This window comes from Neovison vison, chromosome 1 (assembly GCF_020171115.1).
Source record: "Neovison vison isolate M4711 chromosome 1, ASM_NN_V1, whole genome shotgun sequence".
Taxonomy (NCBI): Eukaryota; Metazoa; Chordata; class Mammalia; order Carnivora; family Mustelidae; genus Neogale; species Neogale vison.
Window position 1 is genome coordinate 40,800,948 of NC_058091.1, and position 19,505 is coordinate 40,820,452.

At 38.4% G+C, this 19,505-nt stretch overlaps 1 protein-coding gene across 2 annotated transcripts in view; it reads left to right on the forward strand.

Moving 5' to 3' along the window:
- Positions 1–19,505, forward strand: part of MDN1 (midasin AAA ATPase 1) — a 167,289-nt gene that overhangs the window by 98,434 nt on the left and 49,350 nt on the right. For both annotated transcript variants that reach the window (XM_044245581.1, XM_044245572.1), the window contains exons 45-59: positions 714–830; positions 1,870–2,078; positions 3,055–3,203; positions 3,562–3,773; positions 4,098–4,318; positions 5,211–5,324; positions 8,202–8,334; positions 9,395–9,510; positions 10,302–10,435; positions 13,815–13,972; positions 14,200–14,320; positions 14,682–14,892; positions 15,235–15,466; positions 15,780–15,903; positions 16,747–16,917. In XM_044245581.1, coding sequence (XP_044101516.1) covers positions 714–830; positions 1,870–2,078; positions 3,055–3,203; positions 3,562–3,773; positions 4,098–4,318; positions 5,211–5,324; positions 8,202–8,334; positions 9,395–9,510; positions 10,302–10,435; positions 13,815–13,972; positions 14,200–14,320; positions 14,682–14,892; positions 15,235–15,466; positions 15,780–15,903; positions 16,747–16,917 — 2,422 coding nt within the window. The remainder of the gene's footprint in view (positions 1–713; positions 831–1,869; positions 2,079–3,054; positions 3,204–3,561; positions 3,774–4,097; positions 4,319–5,210; positions 5,325–8,201; positions 8,335–9,394; positions 9,511–10,301; positions 10,436–13,814; positions 13,973–14,199; positions 14,321–14,681; positions 14,893–15,234; positions 15,467–15,779; positions 15,904–16,746; positions 16,918–19,505) is intronic.

A 19,505-nucleotide genomic window follows, 5' to 3' on the forward strand; every position in this document is an offset into this window, starting at 1 on the left:
ATTCTGTAGACTAATGCCTGTTGAGAACGAAGGTAGTTGTCATTAGCTGCAAGATTTTAGTTCTGTCTGACGGTTTTGAGCTAAATTGAAGGCTAACAAAATTGGATTACTTTTCCAACCATTTTTGAGGTAGACCTTTTTATTTAACATCAAAAATACTCTTTTTGTTAGGGGCATTCTTGAGGGCAGATTTTTGAAATGGAGGATCTTTTACAGGGCAGACATTTAGTAAATGTGCATCAGTGTGTCTTGCTTTGATTCTAAAGTAAGGACAGAGATATCATAAAACTGCCATAACACACGGCAGAATAGAAACTACTCCAGGTCCAATGATGGGTTTCTCTACCTGGAGCGTTTTTCAAAATGTTTGAATTGAAATCCAGTTGCCTTCAGATTGATTTGATAATGTTGGGAAGTTGGGGAGATGGAAGGGGAAAGAGAAAAGAAAGAGCTATATCATGGGACAATTTTCCTTAATTTATTTAATCATGGAACAAATATTTTGTATATTTACTGTGTATGAATCTCTGGGCAACATGCCTTGAGGAGTGAAAAGAGGGATGGACGGGGAGAGAGCGAGCACCGTTCTATATGGGGAAGAGGTCCATGCTGAAGGAGGACATGGGTCGGGAAGAGAGGGAGGCCTGCGCAAGGAAAAGTAGAACCAGTGTAGCGTGTCAGTCTGTCACCATTGTATTTGAATCTTTGTGCAGCCCATCAGTGCTGGATCGTTTGAATGCTTTGCTTGAACCTGGAGGTGTTCTCACTCTTAGTGAGAGAGGAATGATAGATGGATCCACTCCCACCATAACACCAAATCCCAATTTCAGGTATTCGTGCCTCTTAAGTTTCTTCTAAGAATCTGACTCCCTTAGTGGGGAAGGTGGACATTCAGTAGGACCTTCTTAGATGTTAAATTTATGCATCCAGTTATAAGTATGTTCACCTACTTATTGATTCAGTTAACACATATTTATGGTGGCTTTGCTATTTGCCAGACTTTGGGAGCTCATCAGTAAGCAAGGGGGGGCTCCTGGCTGTCTCAGTAGGTAGAGCATGTAACTCTTGATCTCAGGGTTGTGAGTTTAGGCTCCACGTTGGGCACAAAACTTACTTTAAAAAATGAAATAATAAAAAATAAACAGAGGCAAGATCTTTGCAGTGGGTTGGGGCTAAAGGGTAGAAGCAGGAAACTGAACATGAGCCTTTTCCAGTCGTTCAGGTATGATATGTGATAGCTTTGACTAGGATGGCCATATGAATGGGATTTGGTGTTGGATGTGTAGGTTGAAAAAAAGAAGCAGCAAGGATTTTACCTGAATTTTTGGCTTGAGTAATTGGGTAAATATGGGAACCATTTATTGAGAAAGGGAAGACTGGCAAAGGAGCAGGTTTGACATGGGGAAGGTCAGCAGGGAATCCGCTGTGTAGCGTTGGAGGTGTCAGGTGGCTAGGCGGAGCTGTTGCTGGACATTGAATATATGAAGGTAATTGTTTCAGGAGAATACATTGCTCTCCTTTCTGATCCCTGTATGTACGTTAGAATGATGAATTAGCACTATCTGATTTGGGGGAATATCCGAAAATAAGAATTTTAACATTCTCAGATAGCTTTAAAGGTGAACTGGATAAATAATAGTTCCTAAAGTGAGTAGGTCTAGAGAAATTGATGTTGCTATAGTGATGCGTTTCGGCACTAGAAGATGGAACACAGGTGAAAATAGCAGACTTTGAGTTAGTGGTATCTCCCTTGATAAGCTCCCTGAAGAGGAGCCACGTAGGATTTGCCCTCACTAATTGTTGCTGAATTACATCATTGGTTGCAACTGGGAGTTTAATTTATTTTTCTTTGAATGACTCTATTACTAGACTTTTTCTCTCAATGGATCCTGTTCATGGAGAAATATCCCGAGCTATGAGGAACCGTGGACTTGAAATCTACATTTCAGGAGAAGGGGATGGGAACATCCCAGATGACCTGGATATGAAAGTTCTGCTGCACAGCCTTGGGTTGGTGGGGGATAGTGTGTGCAACAGCCTTTTGGCTCTCCACACAGAGATCCAAAGCACTGTAGTAGGTAAGGTGCTTGACTTCTAGGCCTCTGCAGAGTTTTATTCTTCTAGAAATTCTTATGTTATTCCATTTGACTGCTAACCTAGGAGTTCTTAAATTTAGTATACATACAAATAGAAATTACCAGAAAAGTGTGTTAAAAATGTAAATGTGCTGATGTCCTTCTTTCCCCTAAGAGATTGGGTTCAGCAAGTCTGGGTGAGGCACAGAAATTAATATTTTAAAGAAGCTTCCCAGGTAGTTCTGATGGATTCATTCGACACCCTTATTTTGAGGAATACTGCTTTAAGCACTAAAATTTGTCAAGTTTGTCCCTCTTATCTGTAGGGTGGTCATTGAGTCTTTTGAAGGTAGAATAAAGAGAGAACTTTGAGCTGCTTAAAACAGGTTTTACTTCTTATAAATGTCCAAATATACAGGAATAGGCAAGAATAATAGCAAAGGTAATGATAAAAAAATGACATGCTATCTACTAAGTAACTGCTATGTGTTAGGTACGATGTCAGTTGCTTTTTTTAGTCTTCACATTAGTTCTTCAGAGCAGGTTTTCATTTTATAGATAGGGCTCAGGGAGGTTGAGTAATTCATCAAAGCCAGTGAAGTTTCAATATAGTTCTGTTGGATTTTAAAACACATTGTCCATTATGAGGCCATGCTCATTTTGCTACTTCAGTGTGTATCAACTTTCGATTAAGGATATATTTGACCAGGCTTTGTCATACTTGTAATTGTCACTTTCCAGCAATATACTTTTGATAGCCAAAAAGGGAGGGGGGAGGCAGAATAGGGAAGGAATGTGAATGTTCCCACAAGTCTATAATGTGCTACTGAGACCCTAGATTCCACTTAGAAGGCTTTTTAAGGGTAAGTATTGGGTGGATTTGAGTGGAACGAAGTTTGATGTGAAGATGAATTTATCTGTTTTCATTGGACATTTTATAGAATCTGTTGCTCATAAATGGCAATATTTTTTTTTATAGGTTCTCCAACATCCTCTATTTCAACTCTAATTCAGACAGCCTTACTCATTGTGCAGTACCTACAGCGAGGGCTGAGTTTACACAGAGCCTTTTCTGAAGTGTGCTGGGAAGCATATGTCCGCTCCCAGCATTCACCAGCAAACCAGAAGGTACTAAGAACTGTTTGGAAGAGCTTTCTCAGTTATAATACTCTACATTATTTAGGTGGAGGAAATTCTTCCTGTTGCTGGTAAATTTAGTGAGCTGAGGGTAGAGCACTTCAGTTGCCCTCTAGGAGATCTGCTATCTAAGTATTTTCCTGGAAAATAGGTTAAATGTAAGTATTACTTCTTCGAAACTTAGTTGTCATCAGACAAAGTGGAATTTAGCTTGTAATGTTGAAAATTGAAGGCTGTGATGAGAGTTGTCATGAGATGATCACAAAGGGCCTGGGAAACTATTAAGACTCTTCTGGAGATAGCACTTGTATGTTGCCTGTACACCCACGTGTTTTTATCTCTTAACCAGCTTGCCCAGGCTTTACTGGAGAAACATGTTTTTTCTTTGCGAGCACATGAAACCTGGGGTAACTCCATTCTTGCCATGGGCCTGTGGCCAGATTCTCTGCCTTCAGCTCTCTTTGCTACGGAAGATTCTCACTTGTCTGTAGTCCGAAGTGATGGACAGATCTTAGTGTATTGCCTCAACAGGATGAGCATGAAAACCAGCAGCTGGGCCAGGTCAGTGAGACCTTCGGTTTGAGTCTCTTTGGCATCTTGACTTTTTTTTTTTGATGGTAGTGGTCTTGACCCAAAGTATTTGACCATAATGTTAATGTGGTCATTTATTAACTAGCTATTATAGTTTCCTTGTTCATCGTAACATTGCTCCTTATTATTATTATTCACTCGATGTGTTTTAATTGTCCTTCTTCAAAGGGGACTAATCTTTACCCTTCACCTCTTGGATCCAATATTTGTAAAGTTATATTCCTGGTTCTTTGACATACAAAATGAAAGTTGATTCTGTTACTGACTTTGCCTTATTTTTCAAATGAATTTTAGGATTCAGCCTCTTACCTTGCCAGACTTAGAGAAAATTATGCAGTCCTCTAACCCTGAGAGCTTAAAATTCAGTTCAATTGAAGTGGATACTCACTGGATAGATGAACCAGATGTTCTGGCCATGGCTGTTAAATTGCTTATAGAAAAAGCAACCAATCAAGATTGGATGCTCAGAGTTAAATGGCTTTATCATTTAGCCAAGAATATACCACAGGGGCTGGGTGAGTCAAAAAGCTTAATTTGTATAATAGGCAAATATATTTACACTTACGCTATTTTAGTGCCTTGGTAGCTTTGTTATTCTGTGAGTACGCTGTTAAAATTGTCACCAGGAGATCTCCTAGCAAGAAATTTGTGACTTGGCATTATTGTTTGTAGAGCTGTTAAAAAAAAAAAAAATAAAGGCACATATATATCTGCCCTTAGATATGTTCTAAGAGAAAAACTTTTCCCACATGTAATCCTTAGCATTTCGGGATTTTGCGCCTTCCTATCAAATCCAAAAGGAGAATGTGCAGTGTTATGTTACTGTTTATTTTTTGAACATGCTGCTGTACTACTGTAGAACGTTCTGGGGAAGGTTGCTTTTGATAACTTCATTTCCCCTTAAAAGTGCATAAGAGACTTATTTCAGTTCTAGTGCTCTAAGTTTCATGCTTAATTTCTTTGTACTTTTTTCATTTTAAGAGGAAAACCCAACAATAACAACATTGCATGCGTTGCAAAGTATAGGACTTGGAGTTTGTTGGTAGAACTTGTTGCCTAAAGTAATTGAGTTTATATGAACCTTTCTATCCGTGAGAACTTAGCCAGGGAATGTGTATATTGTGTGGTGCATGTGATCTGTCTAAAATTGTATAGAGGGAATTTATATATTATCTGCATTGTCCTATATGAGCACTACCAGCCACAGGTAGCCACTGAAATGTAACTATACATTAATTAAAATGAAATAAAATCTAAAATCCAGTCCTTAGTTGCACTGGCCACATTTCACGTGCTTTCTAACACATGACTAGTGGCTGACAGTTCAGCTATAGATGTTTCCATCACTGCAAAAAGTTTGCTTGGACAACTCTACTTTTAATATTAACATTTTCTTCTCCTCCACAGAATCAATACAGATTCATTTGGAAGCCAGTGCTGCATCTCTTAGGAATTTTTACTCAAATTCTCTCTCAGCTGGAGTCAGTAATGTCATCAAAATATTACAACCAAATATAACAGGTACTGCACCTGGTTTGATTTTGAGTTCTCAGCACAGTTTAGGAAACTGGTCCATCAAGTCTATGGAGAAAGACCTGTCAAAACTGCCACTGTAATAAACACTGTATTTTGGAAGACTCACAGTATCCAGATGCAAATTCTACTTCTTTGTTTGAAACCATCCCTTTTTCCTTTAGTCTTTGAAAGATGATGATGATACACAGCATAATGGGGAGAGCACAGGAGTTGGAAGACTAGTCTCTGGTCCCAGCTCAGCCACAAACTAGCTTTTCATTTGAGAGCCATCTTTCATACTTATTGCCTGTGTTTGAAAAATATGGGAATTAAATTCGTATCTCTCGGATCCCTTCAACTCAGAGCATTCTGAGTTGTTAAGAGAAAAGGTTTTAAATTACGAGCTCTTTGACTTGAAGGGTAAACAAAACAGTGTGAATTACTTCAGAAAATATAAAACTTAATAAAAGTTATAAAGCCTTAAATACAAAGTTTTAAAACCATAATGTTAAAAGAAATAGCCATTCAAGCTATCTAAATCAAATGAAGTATTCAGAATTTATTTTTTGGGGGCGCCTGGGTGGCTCAGTGGGTTAAAGCCTCTGTCTTCAGCTCAGGTCATGATCTCAGGGTCCTGAGATCGAGCCCCACATTGGGCTCTCTGCTCAGTAAGGAGCCTGCTTCCTCCTCTCTCTCTGCCTGCCTCTCTGCCTACCTGTGATCTCTGTCTAATAAATAAATAAAATCTTTAAAAAAAAAAAAACCCAACAAAAAACCCCAGAATTTATTTTTTTTATTTTTAGTTCTTAAAATTTTTTTCTTTTTTTAAGAAGTTTTTTTTCTTTTTTTATTTATTTGTTTATTTATTTGTTTATTTATTTATTTGTTTGATACAGAGAGACACAGAGAGGGAACACAAGCAGAGGGAGTAGGAGAAGCAGGTTTCCTGCCGAGCAGGGAGACCGATCCAGGGCTTGATCCCAGCACCCTGGGATCATGACCGGAGTTGAAGGCAAATGCTGAATGACTGAGCCACCCAGGCACCCCTATTTTTATTTTTTTAGAAAAAGGTTTTATTTGAGAAAGAGTATGAGTTGGGGGGAGGGGCAGAGGGAGAGGGAGAAGCACACTCCCCACTGCGCAGGAAGCCCAACACAGGGCTAAGTCTCATGACCCCGAGATCATGACCTGAGCAGAAGGCAAATTCTTAAGTGACTGAGCTACCTAGGCGCCTCCAGAATTTATTTTTAATTAAGGAGTAAGATTGTATACTTTCTCGAAGAGAATAATATAAAGTTGATTAAACATAAGCATTAATGAGGAAATATGGATATTTTCATAGAATCAGATTTTTAATTTCCCACCCCTGTCTTCATTTGATATTGATGAAAACATGCCATTGCCATTTGGTTTAGAAGAAAATATGTATGATGATTTTGTGCTAACCAATGACCTTATGTACACTAAAGATAACAAGGAAAATGTTTGGGAAGAAATCAAATAATGGGGAAAACTACTGTAGTTATCAAGTTGTGGCTTAACTATTGGCTTCCCAGGTATGAAAGAATTTTGGTCTTTGGAAACCGTGTTAGGGTAGAGCAGCAGGTTCCCTTTTTAGTAGGTATCCTTTGCCCACTGTTGGGACATACTAGGTATGCCTTCATCTTCCTTTTCTAGTGTATAGCTCTGGATCATGTAGTCTTACTGGACTTTGGAATATGGGTTCCCTCCTTCATGTACTTTGCTATTGACAGTAGGCATTTGTTAGTCTAGCGTATGGTAGATACTTGATGAGCTCCACTGACCTACCCAGCCACCTTAATGTTACCATTGTTTTGTCCTAACCTCATTCCTTGGGTTCTCACGGTTCTCCACAGAAGGGTCAGATCTGATCACTGCTGCTTTATAGAAGAGGTGCCAGATTTAAGCCAAAGAAGCAGCAGATACTATATTCTCTGATTACAAAGAAAGGGCTTTTATTTTTTATTTTTGTTAAGATTTTCTTTATTTATTTGAGAGAAAGCGAGCACAAGCAGGGGGTTCAGCAGAGGAAGAGGGAGAAGCAGTCTCCCCGCCGAGTGGGACACCCGATGCAGGGCTCGATCCCAGTACCCTGGGATCATGACCCGAGCCAAAGGTGGATGCTTAACTGATTGAGCCACCCAGGCGCCCCAAGAAAGGGCTTTTAAAAGCAAAATCTTGAGTTGTTTTTGTTTTTTGTGGTTTAAAGATTTATTTATTTTCTTGAAAGAGTGCATTTGTGCATGGGAGTGCCAGGGGGACTGGCAGAGGGAGAAGGAGAATCTCAAGCGGACTGTGTGCACAGTCAGGGCCTGACACTGATGCTGTGTCAGGCCCTGAGGCTAGGTCCTGTGACTCTGAGATCAGGACCTGAGCTAAAACCAGGAGTCAGACACTTAACTGACTTTGCTACCTGGGTGCCTCCTGAGTGGTTTTTCTTACTGAAAGCAAATGAAACATATTTATTCATTTGCCACCATGTGAGTTAGGTTTTTCTTGAGGTTAATGACAACAGATTGGGTGATGAAGCTCATAGATTGTTTTCTGACCAGCAGTGGGACCTGGGCAAGTGAATGTATTGGTCGGAATGCTTATGTTCTAGAGGGATTACCTTATATCCTGCAGTGGAGTGATTTTTCAGGACTAGTAGAAATTTAGCATTTAGAAAGGAAATAGTGTAAAAGCAATTGATCTGTGTTTTTCTAGTGTTGTGGGCTGAAACCAGCAATTTTCCTATTCTCTTTCTTTCCCCATCAGGACTGAATGTGATCAAATTAAGACAGTACAAATCTTCCACTGAAATTTTCTAGGCAGTGAGTTTAACTGCTAAGTTCTATTTTTTGTTTTGTTTCTTTAAACCAGATGAATTTGTGATCCCTTTGGACCCCCGATGGAATATGCAGGCTTTGGACATCATTAGAAACTCCGTGGACTTTGACCCACAAACAGACCAGCCTGAGCAGCTCTTTGCCCTTTTAGAGTCTGTTGCAAACAAGTAGGTGAAGCCTGCTGTTTTGGGCACGTTTGCCTTCCTATACAATATACCGTTTCTAAACTGTCAAATTTAGCTTACATGTGTTTAATCTCCTGAACCTAAGAAGTGGTGGGATGTTAGATGGGATTCCCTTCATCACCACCTCGCCTTCATGCTCCATACTCAGTGAAGTAACTCTGAATGCAAAATGCCTGTAAATTCTGCAAGTTCTTAATAATTTAATAGGATGCTTTTAAGAGATACATTAGCTTAATGTTAATATTGTGTTTTATTTTGCAGTTAATCCTTTATCATGTGACCTAGAGTCATATTTCTGTTGTTTTCTATTCATAATTCTCAGCAGTCCTCCCATTTTTACCTGCTCATTCTCTTCACAGCCTTATGTCCACGTCATTTCCCATCCTTAAATGTTGAGAAGACATGTGGAGCCTACATCCTTATATGCATACCCAACATACAAATTCACCTAATTGTTGTATAAGCTGGTCTTTCCTCACATTTAATGTAATGGCCAGCAGTATTTTTTTAATTGGCAAACAGTATAATGTAATACATTTTTATAAATAATTTTATAATTGAGGTATAATGTACATTATAGAAAAGTACACTTAATAAAGAGTATATTTGGTTTCGGGAAATTTTCAAAAGGTGAACTCATGCATATGGTATGAACCAGCACTTCAAAGGCCCTCTTGTCTCCCCTCCTAGAGTAACTCCCCCTGGTGCCTCCCCAGGTAACATATAACACTGGAGGTTAATTTTATGATGGCCACCAAGAGTTCACACTGTATTTAGTGGGATCACAGCAAAACCTGGCAGTCTACCTAGATGCAGCTTTTCCCAGCCTTCTGTCTTCCCCAACCCCCTGCCCAACACACAGTCATCACCACTTTTACCTCCATCTCTTTAGTCCAGAATTTAGAGGGGATGCAAAGGAATGGTAGGTTGAGGAGATTGATCTTTCAAGGATTCTCAAGATTTCAGTAGGTAGAGGATGTGATTGCAAAATAGAATACACCAGTAACCAATAATATTTGTTATGTTATTGATCTCATTTTAGGACAATCCTGTATCTTGACCGGGAAAAACGTATTTTTACTGAAGCAAATCTGGTTTCTGTTGGTGGCAAAAAGTTAAGAAATAGTGTTTTGAGAATGTCCTTTGAGTTCCATAAAGGTGAGAAGTTTACCTTTTATATTCTTGAGTTATGTATCTGATCATAGAATGTCGCTTAAGAGACCTTCAGCAGCTGCTGCCATTTTACTGATTTCTTTTGATTTGCTGGCCTGATTGTTCAAAAGTAATAACTAACTGCTTTGTACATGTCCTCAATTTCATTTACTTTTTATAGTAACCTTATGTGGTGTAGATCTTATTTTGTGAAAAGAGGAGAGGGATGTGCAGAGATTCTAATGATCACATCTCTAGCAAGTAACAGAGCTAAAATTTGAAATCTAGATCTGTTGACTCAAAAAGTTCACCCTTCTAAGTATTTGGTTATAGGTTCTTTCTTCATCCTTCCTTTATTTTTTTAAATTGAAAAGATATCTGTGCTTGCTGGAAAAAATTTGGACTGTATGGAAGCATAAAAAGTGAAGTCTGCCTTTGAAGCAGTTCTTGTTAACAGTACCTTCATTTGTATCCTCTCCTCTGTGCTGTTCATTCATTCAAACATTTATACACTTTGTTTTTGTTTTGTATTTAAACATGAATTTGTATAAAATATCCATTATTGCTCAGTAATTTTAATTTTTCACTAAGATGTTAAGAACTTCTATAGATATGCATACCCGATCTTTTAAATTTAATATGGTAATAGTAGGCTAAGAGTTTGCTTTCAGTTTTGACCTTTCAAAACTGACCTTCATACTGGAATTGCTATTAAGTTCCATATTGCATTTGACCTTGAAAATGTCTAGAGATTAATTTAAATCTGATCGAATGTTCTTATTTATGTCAACTCTAAGATCCAGAGAGCTATCACAGTCTGCCCCCTGAAATTGTGGTCAATCTTGCTGCTTTTTTTGAACTTTGCGACGCACTAATCCTGCTCTGGGTCCAGTCATCTCAGGGGATCGTATCAAATGCCAGTGTCATTGAGGTGAGGAAATGTACCTCATGTTTTTATTTTGTTTCAAAACAAATGTTTAAGATTTTTAGGGGTGAGATGAGCTATAATGTCATTATATATCCAATATTACTTGAGAAATTTAATTTTTCTTAACAGATACATATTTATTTTATATATCTATATATATAAAATATATATAAAATCTTAGAGCTTTGTGGGTATATAATTGACATAACAAATAGCATATATTTGAAGTGTAGTATTTTATGTTTGGCATGTATACACCTATGAAGCTGTTACCACAATAGTGAACATATCCAGTACATACCCTCAAGCCTTTCCTCATGTTCTTTTGTAGTTCCTTTCTCTCCCTTGCCCCCACACTAAACCAGGTATCCATTAATATGCTTTCGGTCAGTTGCATTTTTCTAGCATTTTCTATAATGGAATTATGCAGTATACTTTTTTGTCTGGCTTTTTTTAACTCAAAACAGTTATTTTGAGATGTATCCATATTGTTTAGTGTATCAAGAGTTCATCTCTTTTTATTGCCAAGTAATATTCCATCAAATGTATATGGTACAATCTCTCTACCTCTTGGAGAACACTGGAATTTTAATTTGTATTTTAATCCACTTAAGCCTTCTTAAACATCATTATTGTATATGGATTTCCTTGAGTTTTGAATCCAGATTATTCTAGTAATTTCAGTGAACTAGAACAGTAGGTGTTAACTTTTAAGACCATAAAGGAGTCTTGAGTCCAAAAATTTTACCAAAGACTCTAAAGAACTTTTGTTTATATAGTCACATCTGTCCATATTTACTATATTAGGAAATAAATCTGAGAAATACGAAATATATTTATTAGTTTAGTTAAAAAACACAGCAAATCTGTTTAATGTTAATAGGAATAGAATTTTTAATGAGAACTGTTTTTCAAAACAAATTAATGGAAAGTATAACTGTTTTTACATTTCTTCAAGTCTCTTTAATATCTGGATTAACAGAAGAAAATGGACTCTATTTTTGCATTCATTCTCTTATGTTATGTTGTTTTAGCCTCTATTCATATAGTTATACTCCTCCCTTTTCCAACCTCATATCTTCATTGCCATTTCATATAATTGTGAATAATTTTCTTTGGTACTGTACCACAACTTGACAAGTGATAGTTTTCTAAAGTTTATTTATAATGTGTTATCTGAACATATTACACCAAATTTGTCATGCATCAAAATCCATTCGTCTGGCTTGCACTTGGGATGGACTCTTACTCTTGTAGGAATTGAGCTCGTGCTTTGGTAATTTGGAAAATATTGTTCACAGAGTTACCAGATCTTCCAAATGTTGACAAATCATTCTTCAATGTCAGCAGAGTCATGCTCATGTACAACTATCACAAACCTCATCAGAAGAATTTTGAAATATTGGGAATTTGTCAGGGTCTTGGTTTTTCAAAGTTCTGGGTTTTGCTTTGAAAGCTTGACTTTTATCACTGGCAACAAATACTCTCAGTTGCTTTTCTTGAGCTGACAGATTCCCTTCATTTTCAATATATAGTGTTTGCCAGATACCCAGTCACAGTTTGTCCATCCCACCCATCCCCCTCTTCTTCTGGTACTGTCAGTGCAAATGTCAACATAGTGGAAAAAAAGGTAAATAATTTGATATTATGAAAGTAGCTTTTACCTCATGGAATCTGGGAGAGAAAACGCTCAAGAAATCTTGAGACAACTTTGCTATAAAAATAGCTTTTAGGGGGCGCCAGCGCTCTTGCCTCTGTCTCAGGTCTTGATTCCAGGATCCTGGGATGGAGCCCCTCATCAGTCTCCCTGCTGGGGTAGGGGGTGAAGCTTGCTTTCCTTGTTCCACTACCCCGCTCATGTTCCATCTCTCTCTTTCAAATAAATAAATAAAATCTTAAAAAAAAAAAATTTTAGAAGAGCAATGGTAGAGACACACCTGATTTGCATTACAAACCTACTTTAGTGAAAACAGTAGGTATTAACACAAGGATAGACATGTAGACCAGTGAAACCAAAAGGAATTCAGAAATAGATCTTAGAGTTAATTGATTTTTTTTCTTCTAAAAGTGTAAAGATATTTTAATGGGGAAAAACAGTGTATTCAACAAATTGTGATGGAACAGGTATAATAAGTTCATATAATAAAGTTAAAAATGAGCCTTTTTACCCCGTCTTACATTATATAGAAAAATTACCCTAAAAATGGGTCATATATGGGGCGCCTGGGTGGCTCAGTGGGTTAAGCCGCTGCCTTCGGCTCAGGTCATGATCTCAGGGTCCTGGGATCGAGTCTCGCATCGGGCTCTCTGCTCGGCAGGAAGCCTGCTTCCTCCTCTCTCTCTCTCTGCCTGCCTCTCTGCCTACTTGTGATTTCTCTCTATCAAATAAGTAAATAAAATCTTTAAAAAAAAAATGGGTCATATATCTAAACATGAAAGCTAAAACTATGTACTGTCTAAAAGAAAACATGGGAGAAAATCTTCGTAACCTGAGGATAGGCAAAGATTTCAGAGGATTCTTCATAAAAGAAAAAATCTGATAAGATTTGTCAAAATCAAAAACTTGGTTTTTTTTTAAAGATTGTATTTATTTATTCATGAGAGATGTGGGGGGTGGCAGAGGGAGAAGCAGGCACCCCGCAGAGGAGGGAGCCCAATGTGGACTCACTTTGGATCATGACCCTAGCTGAAGGCAGATGCTGAACCCACTGGGCCACCCAGGCGCCCAAAAACTTCTGTTCTTAATTGACAATGTTAAGAAAATGAAAACACTGGGAGAAACTGTTAAAAAACGGGCTGTATACATGAAATTATAATTGTATTATATAGAAACTATATGTAAATTATATAAACTAGAACAGCCCAAATTTTTTAATGGGCAAGATACTTTGAATAGATGCTTTTCAGAAGATATATGAATGCTTAGTAAGAACTTCAAAAGTTGCAACATCACTAGTTATCAAAGAAGTGTAATTGAAACCACAGTGAAGTACCACCCACGAAATGGCTAAAATTAAAATCACTAACAGTAGTAAGTATTCGTAAGGAAACAGAACAACTGAAATACGCATGTGCTGCTGGTTGGAATATAAAATAGTGCAGCTGCTTTGTAAGAGAAGTTGGCAGTGTCTAATAAAATTGCATGTATACATACTATATGACCCAATAATTCCATTTTCTCTAAGGAAATAGCTCTGAACTTCAAGTGGTTGGAGAAAAAAAGCTGTGCCTTCTCTGGCTGTTTTAATGTCCCTAAAAATATTTCATTCGAATGCTAGACCATTTATGTGGGTATGTTGAGTATTGATTAACAATTGAAATCTGTGTCTTGTGTCTTTTCCTGAGAAATGTTTTTGAGTAGTTTGGTTTACTTTGTTTTTAGATCTTGGATTCTCTGCGGTGGCGGGATCGGTTTTGGACTGTGGCTGACACAGTAAAAGTGGATGCCCCAGGCCTCGCCCTGCTTGCCCTTCACTGGCACTGGGTTTTAAAACATTTGGTCCGTCAGATTCCCCAACTCCTAATGAACCACGAGGACAAGTAAGACTCATATTTGGAGTAATAATGTCAACATCTATAGTACTGATGATGATAAAGAAAAAAGGGTTTGGAATTGAAACTTCTTGCTTTACTTTGGTTGATTCCCTTGGTCTGTTGGTGAATATAAAGCAAATATAAAATATAAATGATGTCTCTACTGTGTCTCTATACTATCCAGCATTTCCCTCTTTCCTTACTTCCCTCTGCCCTTTTCTCCTTCTTTAAAGATACTACAAAGAGATTCAGACGGTCTCAGAACATATTCAGAATTGCTTGGGGAGCCCGACAGGTGGCTTCACTGGTATAAAGAAGTTGCAAAAGTTCCTGGGACGACCATTTCCTTTTAAGGTACAACTTAGAAACATGTTGTAAACACTAAGATTTGACCTTTTCTGAAGTTCTGGAGCCTGGGGACTGCCATTGAACTAGACTCATCCTTTCCAATAACACTTAACTTTCAGATGTTCACAGTACTATTAACTGATTTGTTAAGTGTTAACATTTTGCTTATTCTTGGAGAGTGTTGCGTCTGTGTAGAGTTTTAACTTTATTACTATTAAACCTCCTGAGAGTAACAGGAGTAAACAAACCTTACGTTTTTCTAGAAGCGTTGTGGAAACGTTTCATATTTTTTTTAGACATAAACAGGCTGGTAAAAAGAACCTCATTTCTCCTCTATAGTAGGTTCTCCTGGGTTTTGTTGTTTCAGAACAAGCTGGTGGTGGAGTGTTTGTCTCAATTGAAAGTCCTTCACAAAGCACTTGCCATCAGAGAGCGGATGTCTGCCCTTGGGGAAGGTGGATGGTGGGAAGACATTAATCGTCTCCAAGTGGTTGCTTCTGAATGGACTTTAAAGAAAAGTCTCTTGCAGGCCTGGGGATTAGTCCTCAAAGCTAATATTCTGGAAGATGCCAACCCAGGTAATATACAGAGTTTAGCCTGCTGACAGAGGCTCCAGAACTCTCTGCCACTCTGCAGCCAATAAGTTTTTAAGTTTTTCCCTTAGATTTTCTTTTTTTCTGTTTCTTTTTTCCTTTTCTCTTTCCCTTTTCTGGGTATGCTATAACTACCATTAAGTGAGTGTGTCAGGCAGAGAGATGGGCTTTAACAGGTACTGTTTAATTCTGTCATCAGAATCATGCAGGTATTAGTGATGTCATCTCACAGGTACAAAACTCACAGTCACATAACTAGTTCTTGGGAATCTGAGCCTGTTCTATTGACCACTCTGCTGTTAATATTGCATGTGTCTTCTTGTCCAGATGAGTTGAAGAATATTGTGAATGCCCATTGTTCAGAACTAAAAGCCAAAGGAATTTCACTTGGTTTTCTCGAAAAAAAGCACAATGAAGCTTCCTCCCTGTTCCAACCAGACTTTACCTCCTTAATCCAACTCACCAGGAATGTTCAGTTGTGGCCTCTGATGGAGTACCTAGCTATGCTTTGGCAGTACAAAGTGACAGCTGATTTTATGACACAGGCTTGTCTAAGAAGGTGAGCCATTTTCCTTGGGGGAACTTTTTTTTTGTTAGGTTATTCTATGGATCCTACATGTGAAACATAGCACAGACTTGTCTTAAAGGGGACTGGCTACTAAAACCAAGGGAAGTCTGTTGCCACTGATTCTTTGCCTGTTTTGACTCCACCTTTTCAAGTTACTAGGTGTCTTTCCAGTAAAATTGCTTGTTTGTATTTTAATAAATGCATTGTAAGTTCTGTGTGTTCCATCTTCCCCTACGTAACAGATTTCTAGCAGTTTATTGACAGTCCATGACCCATCCTTTCTTCCTCTTTATTTGTGGAACAGGTCCAGCAAAAATCAGCAACCGCAGATAGATGAGATCAGTCATCACATCACATTTTGTCTTAAGCACACACCAATTGCTCCACAAGAGCTTCGAGAACTTTGGTTCCTATTGCACCATCAGAAGGTAAAAACTAAGATCAAAAAGGGAGATAAAGCTTCTTAACACTATGGCCCAGTTAACCTTTTGTGGCAGACTGGTTGCAGAATGTTCTGTTTATGTCCAAAACTCAGTCTTTCTTGAACTAACTTTGAAAGGGGAGAATTTTGAGTGTTTTTTGCATTAATTACCTGGGTATTCCTCAGCTCTTATCACAGAATCATTCTGTTTGGTTTCCAGTTAAATAACACTAAATTATTTGCTTATTTTTATTGTTTGTGCAAAAATACATACATGTGAGTGTTTTAACTCTTTCCCCCAAGAGTAACTATCGAATGTCAATAGTGGTAAACAACAGCTTATAACTTCATTAGTGCAACCTTAAGTTTTTTATAATGCTTTTGTTTACTTACCTGTTTTGCTGATATTATAATTGTGTGATTCACTTATATTTCTTCATGAGCCTTATAAAAAGCAGATCTCAGTTTTCTAAAGTTATAAACAAGATAAGTGGCTTAACCAAGATGACCAGGGTGGTAGGGAATCAGGAGCTTCAGATGTATTTAAACCCATGTTAATTAAAAAATTTTTTTTTTAATTTATTTATTTGACAGACAGATCACAAGTAGGCAGAGAGGCAGGCAGAAACAGAGAGAAGGGGAAGCAGGCTCCTGAGCAGAGAGCCCGATGTGGGGCTCGATCTCAGAACCCTGGAATCATGACCTGAGCCGAAGGCAGAGGCTTTAACCCACTGAGCCACCCAGGTGCCCCTAAACCCATGTTAATTTTAGATGAGTCTTATAAGAGGGAGACCTCATAACTTGATTAATGGAATTTTTCTCAAATATTCTCTTATCTGTTTATCTTTAGGTGTCTACTGAAGAAATTATTTCCTTGTGGTCTGACTTGTTTAATTCCACATTTATGTCTTTTTGGAGTTGTACTGTGACTACAAATCCAGAGTACTGGCTAATGTGGAGCCCTCTGCCTGGTGTAGAGCAGAGAGAGATGCCCAAGTCCCTTTTGGACTCCACACTGAAGGTTTGTTGGCATAAAATCGTCTGATAACAATTCTTGATCTAGTAATAAACATTTTTTAAAAAGGATTTTATTTATTTATTTGACACAGAGAGAGATCACAAGTAGGCAGAGAGGCAGGCAGAGAGAGAGGGGGACGCTGAGCAGAGAGCCCAATGCGGGGCTCGATCCTAGGACCCTGAGATCATGACCTGAGCCGAAGGCAGAGGCTTTAACCCACTGAGCCACCCAGGTTCCCATCTAGCAATAAACATCTATTCCTAGGACAGAGCAGTAACTAAATAAGTGATTGCAATACTGTATTTTCTGCAGGATGTTAGTAAGAATATCTTCAAAAAAGATACTCTGTCTTAAACCATTTGGGTTAAACATCTTCACTTGAGCTGTCTGGTTGGCTCAGTCGTTGAACATCTGACTCTTGGTTTTAGCTCAGGTCATGCTCTCAGAATGGTAAGATTGAGCCCCAGGTCAGGCTCCGCACTCAGTGCAGGGTCTGCTTGGGGATTCTTTCCCCCTCTGCTCCACCCTCTCTGCTCATGCTCTCTCTCTCTAAAATAATAATAAAAAAGTCTTCACTTTCTTCTCTAATTATAAAATACATTTTTCTAGTTATTAAATATTTTAATAGTATAGTAATGTATATGTACATATGTATATGTGTGTGTATATAGAGTTGACCCTTGAACAAGACAGGGTTTGAACTGCACAGGGTCACTTACACATGGATTTTTCTCAGTAAATATGTATTTTATGTTGTGATTGAAACGTAAGGTCAAACCAAACGCCTAGAAGCGAAGGGAGGGTAAAGGAAAGATGCAGGGAAGGCTGGAACGACAGGGCTCTCACCTGATTCTGGCACTCTTCCTTATTCCCACTACCTGTGCAAAGCTCTGTTCATTGAGGTATTGAACTGAGAAAGGTACAAAGGGATGGTGGGTGTTGGCGGGTGTCTCACTGAAGTGACAGGGCCTGTCACTGGAAGAGTTGACAAAGGACCACAGAATGATGACCCCCTGAGGTAAGGAGTCTAGGAAAACAACAGGGGACCGGATAAGTGCTTAGTAGGATTTTTGGTGGCAGAGGGTACAGTAGGGAGGGGTGTTGTCTGTGGTGCTGAAAGTCCAAGGCAGGGAGCTAATACCACAGGAATAGTGGCAGCTGGCTCTCTGCTTGCCAGAATTTCCTGTAAGCAGAAACTGTGTTAGAACCATGCAGCAGGAGTCAGGTGGAGCAAGTAACCTGGAAAAGGTGAGTAAAGGTAGTCTGCCTTCCCTGGTTCTTTGCCTTTCTCTGCATTCTATTTGGAAGGAAATTCTGCATTCTTGGGTAGAGGAACAAGTAGCAGATATTCCTCCTTGGTCCAACTTTGCTAACTTTGGGGATGAGAAGATCCTCTGGTGTCTTGTTCTACTGTACTGTACATAGTTACATTTTTGGGTAGTTAGCCATTAAATACATGGATTTTTTTATTGCACAGGAGGGTTGCCACCCCTAACCCCTGTGTTCAGGTATCAACTTTACATAGGTAGATACTTACTAGAATTCTCTAGAAATAACTACTCTTTGCTCTTTATCTCTTTTACGTATATTTTATATTAAATGTATATCTAAACAAAAATAAGGTCGCTTTCTTTGTTCACATAATATGTCATGGAAGCATGTCATTCCAGCTTATTCTTTTTAAGGTATCCCATTTTCTAATGTGTTGGAATTTATTTTTTTAACTTTTTCTTATGATTTTATTTATTTATTTGACAGAAAGAGATCACAAGTAGGCAGAAAGGCAGGCAGAGAGAGAGGGGAAGTGGGCTCCCTGCCGAGCAGAGAGCCCGATGTGGGGCTCGATCCCAGGACCCTGAGATCATGACCTGAGCCAAAGGCAGAGGATTTAACCCACTGAGCCACCCAGGCGCCCCTGTGTTGGAATTTAATTACTTGCTTATTCATAAATGTGTAGATTTCTTGCTTTATTTCCCCCCTTTCTGTAACAATCATACCTGCATCAACTGCTATTACATTAACCTTTGTCTGTTTATTCTAGTATTTCTGTGGACATATTATAAGAATTGGAATTTAATCCTTGGTCAGAATGTCTGCACAGTTAAAGAAATTCATGGCCATTCTCAGAATGTCTGAGCAGGTGGTTTTTGATTTTTACCTCCCCACCCCCAGTTTTTAAATTCCAATTAGTTAATATACAGAGTAATGTTAGTTTCAGGTGTAGAATTTAGTGATTCATCACTTACACACAATACCTGGTGTTTATCACAAGTGCCCTCCTTAAATAACCATTGCCTGTTTAAACCATTCCCCCCAACTTTCCCTCTAGTAACCGTAAGTTTATTTCCTATAGTTGACTCTGTTTCTTTTTTGCCTCTTTTCTCCCCCGTGTTCATTTGTTTCTTAAATTCTACATAAGAGTGAAATTATATGGTATTTGTTGTTCTCTGACTTAATTCACTTAGCATAATACTCTACCTATGGCAAGATTTCATTCTTTTTTATGGCTGAGTAATATTCCTCTGTGTGTGTGTGTGTGTGTGTGTGTGTGTGACACACACACACAAACCTCACATCTATTTTATTCATTT